We start from the raw sequence: 10028 nt of genomic DNA on the forward strand, positions 1-10028 counted from the left end.
GATTAGTGACCGTATTATTTATACTGTGTTTTGTATTATACTAGATTATAGATAGGAGGAATCAAACTTTAAAAAAAAAAATTTAAAAAGTAAAATCATTTTTTTGTTCCCAGATCTCTCCGCATGCCCCAAACACCCTCCCTCTCTCTCCCTTCTTCTTCCCCGACTGCAGAAGAATCCTAAATAATTGTTCCGCAGCTCTCTCCACCACACCCCCCAAACTCCCTCCCTTTCTCTCCCATATTCTTCTTCCCTGGCTAAATAATCCGAGCGTTTTGGCTGGTTTTATTAAGCTGGTGTATACCGTGTTATCCTATCCGATCGGTTAAATTAATCCGGCACTTATTTAGTACGAGTGAACACCAAAGATCCGAGTCCGTATAACTAATCCTATCCGATCCTTTATCCGATCTGCCAAACAGGCCTTGCTATTTTTTGTAATTTTACGTCTGGGAAACCCATTAATTTATTAAACAGTGAGAACGTGGATTAGTAATGTTAATCCATCTTCTTCACTTCTCTCATTAGTTTAATGTTCTCTTAATTACCTTTTTAATTACAAACGCTTTGACCTTGTTTACTGAATTTTTTTATTAACAATTTGTTTAGAGTTTTGAACACGAGAAGGTTTTTTTAGCCAAAATATTTTCTAAGATTTGAAATTAAAAAAATTCGGATTTAAACTTCTGTGATATAATCCTTTAGTAGATTTAATCTAAAAGTATTTATTTTGTTAAATGTTAGTTAAATACAAGGGTAAAATTTAGTCCAAAAGGAAGCAGCATTCCTCCTGAAAGCATGATTCTTATTCTTCTTTTAAATTTCAGCATAATCAACAAATAAAACTAAAAGTCCCACAATAAAAATGATGGATGAATTGGAATAAAGGAATGAGATCTTTTCAGACCCTTTCCTCCTAATCCATCAAATCAGAAAATTTGTTTCATTGAAATTTGATACAACGACTACAAATGTCACATCCCGGTCCGGGCGGGACGACTTCCCGGGCCCGGTCCACCACCATAGCACGATATTGTCCGCTTTGCGCTTACCATTCCCTCACGGTTTTGTTTTTGGGAACTCACGAGCAACTTCCCAGTGGGTCACCCATCATGGGATTGCTCTAGCCCCCTTCTCGCTTAACTTCGGAGTTCCTACGGAACCCGAAGCCAGTGAGCTCCCAAAAAGCCTTGTGCTAGGTAAGGATGAGAATATACATATAAGGATCACTCCCCTGGGCGATGTGGGATGTCACAATCCACCCCCCTTAGGGGCCCGACGTCTTCGTCGGCACACCACGCCCAGGGTTAGGCTCTGATACCAATTTTCACATCCCGGTCCGGGCGGGACGACTTCCCGGGCCCGGTCCACCACCATAGCACGATATTGTCCGCTTTGGGCTTACCATTCCCTCACGGTTTTGTTTTTGGGAACTCACGAGCAACTTCTCAGTGGGTCACCCATCATGGGATTGCTCTAGCCCCCTTCTCGCTTAACTTCGGAGTTCCTACGGAACCCGAAGCCAGTGAGCTCCCAAAAGGCCTTGTGCTAGGTAAGGATGGGAATATACATATAAGGATCACTCCCCTGGGCGATGTGGGATGTCACAACAAACAGGGGCCTACTTTAAAATTTATAATAACTTCAGCCATTGGATCAAATTTCAATGGCACAGATCCCTAATGTGGTGGATTAGGAGGAGGATCCAGAAAGGATCCCTTTCCTGGAATAAAAATGTATAATTGGTACTAAAATATTGCTTTTCACAGTACAACGTCAAAGTACAATTTTACTCATGCATTTAGCAAGCATTTAAAGGAAAAATCATTTTTGGACTAAATTTTGCTAACAAACTACACCACAAGGATTTAAATCCTAATTTTTTTATTACATAGGCTATCTTCTGAATAATTTATAACCACAGGGACCATTTACCCGATTTGTACTTCTTTCTTATTAGATGCAGTCCACTGATATATATATATATATATTAGGAAACAGTTATTAGCACTTCAAAAATCTTATTATACACACCTCACAAGTGTATTTTTCTTTCTAATTATAGAAAGTTTGGAGTGCCAAATGAGATTTTATGAATGTTAATAACAATTTCCTATTTTTTATATAAACGATATTCTAACTTAATCTACACTAAAGAAAAAGGGATGAATATTTAAACCTAATACATAATAGATTAAAGAAAAATCTTCTAATTAATAGAGCAACCTACCACATTCGATCCACATTGATATTTATTGGGGTGTGATATTCACACATCATTTTTTACTTTTCACACACCTCTTATTAATTTTTATTCCTTGATCTTCTACAATTCATTCGATCCGACGGCCAAAATTTAAGAAGATGCGTGAGAAATAAAAAAGAATGTGTAGATAGCACACTCCTATTTATTTAGTACCAATGTACATTATATTTAGTTATTGATGTGGAAGTGGGTGGGTTAAGCACTAGGCCCTCTGCAGCTTCTGAATTGTCTAGATATAAAATTACTGATATTTATTTAGTACCAATGTACAATGTTCATATTATACTAGCAGATGATCACACATTATGTGTGTGTAAACAATCGCTCACCTCCTCCCACGTTTTCCTCAAGAACAATCGTTTTAGTTCATTTAAATTATTCAAAAAATATCATGATTTCACTTACGTTTATGAAAAAATAATGGTGGGACATTTCTCTAAATAAATGCATATTTTTTATCTTATGTAAATATTTCGATATAAAATTACTATTTTGCTCATCTTATCTAAATATTGTGCATAAAAAATGAGAGTAAAATAGGAAAAAAAGGGAAAAAGTTCAAAAGATACAAAATTACTATTTTTCTCTCCTCAGATCAACATCGTGCATTCAAAAGTGAGGACAAAATTGAAAGAAAATGGGGATAAAAGTTGATAAGCCCTCTTCTCTTAATATAATAGAATAGATTTAGCTATTGATGTGGAAGTGGGTAGGTTGAGCACTAGGCCCTCTGCAGCTTCTGAATTGTCCAGCAAAGTATCGTCTGATTTGAGTTGTTTATAAATAAGCACATAAGCTCCAAACGCACGCGTAGCTGTATGTGCGGGTGCTTTCTCTCAGGGTAGGTCAAGACTTTAAATGCCATTACGTTTCTTAGTGAAGGATCTCCGCATCACCTTCGTAACGAAGCGGGACGTTAAGTTTAATCGATTTGCAGAGAATAGTGCGCCAACCATCACATAAAAAACGTGGCCTCTTACTGTGCCATCAAAACCACGAGCTACCAATACACATCAATCACATTGCGTTTTGGGTTAGTGCTTAAGAGTCTTAGCCGCTGTCTGTAGCAGATTTCTAATACTACTCGGACGCGACGGATTCAAACACAGGACATCGACTATTGAGGTAAACGTTGTTAACCGCTTAAACTAGAGTTCCAGAAAATTGACCTCATATGGTGCGGATTAAATGCGGTTGTCTACAATGTACTTGCTATTATAATTGAACGAGACAAAATATCTGTATCTACAGGGGCTATGGGTATATATTGTGGCTGTTTCCTCCACCGACTCGGAAAATATTGCAGACGCGGCAATTCACAAAATTCATTGAATATCAAGGACAGCTCACAGAGCAAACCGCAAATGTAATGACCTTTTTGGGGTTTTCTCAAAAGGCCTGAAAAGGCGATTTGTGGCGCGGAGGGTTTCCTTATTATTTATGGGATTAAACCTTAAACCAAAAACTCTTTTGACAGGAAGTACTTTTTTTTATACCGGAACTACAGTACGATGCATTTAGTGTTGTACAATAATTAGTTGAAAGTATTATTTTTAATACATTAAAAAAAGAGAAATTTCAATATTCATTTCAACCACTCAACTAATCAAAATTAAACCTTTTTAATATGGCTCCCACCACAGATGTGCCGTACTGCTGGTCTACATGCGAATTCGGTTGATTTTGCCAATTTATTAGTTGGGAATTGAAATATCGTTTGGAAGTGTGTTAATGTTGGAGGGGTTAGTTTTATAGTCGCTATCCGCCATTATTTTCCTTCTCAATGAGTACACTTTTAGTTTGATCATTATTAAGTTGTTCGTTATATTCTGCGAAACTTCGATAGAGCTGCACGATTAGTTTAGTTTTTATTTTGGTGTGGGATCAGGGCCAAAACATGTGGTTGATATTTTTGTGAAAAGTGTCTTACAATTGACTTGACTAAGAAACTTACCTAAGTTTTCTTCAACGACAGATTTGGCAATACCAAAATGAAGACAATTCATATTTTTGTAAGAGATGCTATACAAATGACGTTGTGAGATAGCCAAACTCATGTCCAAGTTTTTTTCATATCACATCACGCTTTTCCAATCTTTAACAACGATGACTTTTTCTTAAAAATTGAGAATTACCATATAACTTTGAAGCCTAGTTAGTTAAAAATATTCAATCTTAAAGATTCCATGTTGGGTTCACCCACACTACCAACTATAACTATCATTCATACAAAAGAATTAAGTGAGGACCACCGGAACATGTAAAACACAAACGTTAGCCCTGTACATGGAAAGGGACCTTGTGATTAGAGCAATGGATAGCTTTACGACAAGAAGGTAACTTGCTAATATTATATAGGCTTCTAAGTCAAAATGGTTCTTAAGATTATCATGGCTCTTCACTTTGATTTTTAAGATTTGAAATCAATGAAACTGGTTCCTGAATTTGTCTACCATCAATCATTAAAATCTTTGTTAGATAAGGTAAAATGACAAAAATACACTTAATTTTTATCAAATCATTTTGGACCACTGTTTATTAAGTTGAGAGTATTTCTGTAATTTTGATCCTTATTTAACATAGATTTTTTTCTTCGGAATGATCCAAATGATTAACAATGGACAAACTCAGACATCACTTCTATTAATTTCAAATCTGAATGACTAAATTAAGGAGATAACTATTACTTGATGTTGATACATGCTCGTGGGCATAATAAGCCGTTCCCTCTTCGTGTGAAGGTCTTTGTAACTTGACTTGGTTGGGAAAGTTCATAAAACAGGGAGAATCTATGAGCTGTATAAAAGGTCAAGAGGACGTAAGATTTTTAGGCTTTTTCCTCAAATCAAACTACGCACTATGATTTGTGCATGAAAAGGTAAATCTTTCAATTATGTGATGAGCACTCATCCAAAGTCACCATATTGGCGATGCCGCTTCTGCAACAACTAAAAATGCTTTCAGATGACCAACAACGTTTATAGGAACATTTAGTAGGAAAGCTAAAAACAACTTACGAATTATAAAAGCAGTATGCGGCTTTTAGTGCTTTAAGATAAAACACTTGAATCTTTGATAAATACAATGAGCGATCAATCAAGGTGGTGATTTTCGAACTCTTCTTTCGTGTATTTGCTTCATGTTTTTCCAAATTTAGATTGAACAAATCAAAGAATAATCAACGGTACAAAAAATAAACCGAGAAATGCAAATGGAGAAAAAAGTAGAATGAAAATCACCACCCCCAACAAGTTGCACGGTAATGCATTTTCTTGGTGGAAGAGAAACAGTGTTGCATGCAAAGGACCACAATAATGCAGCATAATTGCTCTAACTTTTGAGCCCTAAAGTCGTTGGGTGCCCCGGCAAAGGTCGAATAAGGTCATCTCCAACCGAAAGCTGGTCAAATGACTCGTTTTAGCTTTTTTATCCTTCAAGAAATTAATATTTTAATAAACTATGTAAGATCATATTTATTATCATCTCCAACCGAGGGCCAAAAAGCTCGTTTTAACCATGTCACAAAAAATCATCTTAAATTGAGAGCTGAGGGGCCAAACATAATTTATTATTTAAAAACTACAACTTAAATTCAAATCCAACAGCTAAATGTCGTCAGCTAGCCGTTGGATTTGAATTTTTTTCAGCTATAAATAGGATGGATGTTGTATAATTTTTATGTTATTTAATGTTGTTTCATTTCATGTTGCTTAATGTTATGTAATGTTTAATGGTTTAGGAAGTTGTAGGGAAAAAGAATAATTTTTACAATTTTTAAAACAAATTTTGTATTAAAAAATTAAAAAAAAAAAAAAAAAAAAACCAAATGGCTACGTCTACTAGTTACAGTTGGTTTTCAAATTCTAGCCTGGCCCGGGACCAGCTAGCTCCTTTGGGCTGGCTGGTTAGCCTTTTGACCCTTTTTTTATCTTGTGGAGCCCACAAGCCTTTTAGCCTGACCCTCAATCAAAGACAATTTTCAGGTTATTTTCAATTCAGTTGGAAATGGCCTAAGGTACTAATGGTCAGTGGAATACGATCACACAGTTATGACCCAAAAAGGTAAAGAGACCATACCATAAATCCTTGCAAACGGGCTTTCGACTCTGAAAGTAAAATTTACCCATTTAGACCGCGAGAGCCCTCAAGTGGGCTGGAAAAGCAGTCTAGTTTCAACCCATAACAGCATAAACTCTCAGAAAATCACGAGTCCAAAAACCCCAAAAAAATGACTAGTGTTCTGCTCATTGCAACTGTTAGACCATCTTCAAGAACGGCTAAAAGTTTCGATTACTAGCAACATAACACAAATACAGGGATTTATGAGGAAAACAGTATTAACAATATTAGCTAACGGATCGTAAATTGTAAAACATATTTTTCTTCATTGGAACATCCTACTATAACTGTTATGGGACCAGGTGTCAATTACCAAAACTTCCAAAACCCGCATACCTGTTTTCATAAGAGTGATTCATCCTAATGACCAACTTCTACTTAGTTTCAGTGACTGGAAGGTACACGCCTTCTGCTGCCAACCAAACATTGTCAGCGCGTTTATCTCTCACACCACAAACCTGCATTACGGCGAATGGATGGTATTTAGCATAACGTTAATAAATCAATGATGATAGCAAAAACATCAGCACATAAAGTTCACCCGACACATTTCCGTACAAGAAACAAATTTGTCTAAAACTTGCACAGATATGAAGTGTACCTAAAATATAATTTCTTGCACAGCTTAACTTCCAGAAAGACTGTCACTAACGACTTTCAAGAAGATCAGCGTTTGTTTATACTTAAGTTAATACCAAGATTAATATTCCATTAAACTGCATAACCTTGTATAGTTGCTGCAAGGATGAATACATATAGCACCAGAAGATTTCATTATCAACAATAAGCTAATCCTCATCAGGACAATGGCTATAGTTCAAGTTAGTAGATAAGATTTCTTAATTCCAAGCAATTGAATTCAATACAATCAATTAAACGCGTATGGTATCTACAGACTCTACCAACTTATTATTCCACCAAATGAACAAAACGTGAAAATGCAAAACATCTAACTATCGAGTTTTGGACATAATCAATAATCAGCACCATTATCTAACAATTCAGGATCAATACACACTTATAAATGAAACAAGTTACCAACAAATCTGTTGTTTCATTCTCAATTTCATAGATATGTAGTCGAGTTTAAGTTATCTCACCTCCTGCTGTCCCCCAGCTATGCGGGTGTACTTCTTGTCATGACTATGTAAATAAACGCCAGTGTCAACATGCTGAAGTCGAACCCTTTGATCTTGCTTCCAAGTCTTCCCGCTCCCTTCAATTGTAAGCCTACGAAATTCCATACAAACACAATGCATCAGAAACACTGATGACCAAGACAAGAAATTTTTTTGAGAACATATCAATTTGCTACTCACCTCCAGTGATCACCAGTATCAGATTCATTTTCTCCCCCGAAACAGCTGACCTACACCCACGTGAAATTGTACAAGTCATTAAACCTAATAATGATCCCAATTATACTTGGAACGAAAGACATTAAACTGTCAACCAATAATACCAAAACTTCGTACACAAAATCATGTCAAGAAACTTTATGCCATTCAGTGTCACGGTGTGTCACCAATTCACAATTACAAATCAATAACTAATTACAAACAAAAGATACAATAAAATTACTGCATGATAACAAAAATATAATGCATTGTGAAAATTTGGTACGATAAAGAAAGATTTGCCAAACCTCTTGGTTGCCAGTAATTGGGGATGCATGCAAATGGCTGTGCAGCCATTTCCTGGTCCTCATGTGCTGCAACCTGATGATTGTCCCGCTCGGAATGCTATCGCCTTGCTTGGCAGCTGTTTCCAGCTCAGGTTTAATAATCTGCCAAAAAACCCAGTTCAATATCTGCAACGAAACAACACCAAAGATGGAGAGACTGCGAGAAGGAGAAGAAAACGACATACCCAGTAGCTATTAGCGTCGTCGACATTGGGAAAACCAGTGACTGACTGCTGGCCACTACCAGAGCCATACGGCACGTCGTGTGAATGCAAGCGAAACTTGGTCTTCTCGTGCATCAGCTTCAGTACGGTGCCGTATGTGATCTGCCCACCCAATTCATTGTATCAAAATCTCTATCAAAATTTCCAAACAAAACATTAATCGGAAATGAGCGGCGGAGACGAACCTCGACGCCCTCGGATGTGGGAGCGGTGGCGGCGTAGCTGGTGTCGAGATCGAGGCTGTAGATGAGGAACACAGCTAAGCAGAAAAAGCCGATCGCCATAACGAAGAGTAATCCTATGAACCAGTTCTGCTGCCAGAAGGGGAACTCAGGCTCCGAAGCCCGCCTGGGTATTGTGAATCGCCCCACGACCCGACCTGGCTCGGCGGACGACGATGGCGTGGATGAATTGGAGTGTTTTCTTCGCGTCAAACTCGGCGAGCCCGAAGACGCCACCGTGAGACTTCCCTAAAAAGGGAAATGGAATTCTGGATTTGGGAATTAGGGATTTGGATTGCGAATTTATGAATTGTGGGTTTCTCTCTCTCTGGTCGTCTGCGACCGGCTATGTTTTTCTGTATGGCAGGCACTGCTAATGTGACGTGTATACTCGAATCGGAGGTTGCCACGTCACCGTCGGAATGACGTGGAGTGTTGTCAATGGTCGGGTAGTGTAAAGCCACGTCGCGGCTTAAAGACTTCAACTTCTTGATTCTTCAACTTCTTTATGAAATCTCGCGCAAAAAGATTGGACTGCCTTGTTGGGCCTATTGATGGACTGGGTTAGACCCAAGCCCATTATCTTCGGACTGGGTTAGACAACAAGGATCTAGTCAACTTCTATTACTTTTATTTTTAAAGTTTAGGGTTAACGTTTGGGATCTAATCAACTTTTAGGGCTTTATTTGTATGTTATTAAATTGATTTCAATATTATTCTTGGAGCGAAAATAATCATTTCTTGAAAATTTAGTCGATATATGTGACATCCCACATCGTCCAGGGGAGTGATCTTTAAATTTATATTTCAATCCCTACCTAGCACGAGGCCTTTTGGGAGCTTACTGGCTTCGGGTTCCATAGGAACTCCGAAGTTAAGCGAGAAGGGGGCTAGAGCAATCCCATGATGGGTGACCCACTGGGAAGTTGCTCGTGAGTTCCCAAAAACAAAACCGTGAGGGAATGGTAAGCCCAAAGCGAACAATATCATGCTACGGTAGTGGAGCGGGGCCGGGAAGTGATCCGTCCCGGGCCGAGATGTGACAATATATGAGCGAATTCAATCTATCAATAAATTTTTAACAAATAACGAACCATGCACATGCATAGTTTGAAAATGCACATAAGTAATAGAATTTATTAATACACTCGAGGTGTTGCATAACTTGTGTTGATATGACTCCTCACAATATAATTTGTTTCTTAAATTAAGTAATAGCTCCTAACTTTCTATTATTCGTCACCGAATAGACAGACGATACCATAAACGTTACATGACTATTATCATGTTGCGATGTAACATACACATAATATTCAAGAAATTATAATTAAATTGAAGTATAATAATTAATCGCTCTCGTTTTACGTTATCCTACAAACATTAGAAAAAGAAAAATCGAAAGAATTTTCCAATTTTATAAAGAAAATTTTCCTAATAATAGTTTTGGTAATAAAAGTTTTCACAATTGATAGATATCCCTCCCTCCCTAAATACACATGGGTTTGATTATTCAT

The 10028-nt window shown here is 37.4% G+C and overlaps 1 protein-coding gene across 1 annotated transcript; it reads right to left on the reverse strand.

Annotated features, from left to right (window-relative positions):
• Positions 1-6532: 6532 nt before the first annotated feature.
• Positions 6533-8763, reverse strand: LOC137745025 (stromal cell-derived factor 2-like protein). The gene is made up of 6 exons (XM_068484878.1): positions 8479-8763; positions 8255-8395; positions 8031-8171; positions 7705-7754; positions 7486-7615; positions 6533-6843 (listed from the first exon to the last, which is right to left on the reverse strand). The coding sequence occupies exons 1-6, from the start codon at positions 8575-8577 to the stop codon at positions 6760-6762; spliced, it is 645 nt and encodes a 214-aa protein (XP_068340979.1). The 5' UTR covers positions 8578-8763; the 3' UTR covers positions 6533-6759.
• Positions 8764-10028: the final 1265 nt, after the last annotated feature.

This window comes from Pyrus communis, chromosome 1 (assembly GCF_963583255.1).
Source record: "Pyrus communis chromosome 1, drPyrComm1.1, whole genome shotgun sequence".
NCBI lineage: Eukaryota > Viridiplantae > Streptophyta > Magnoliopsida > Rosales > Rosaceae > Pyrus > Pyrus communis.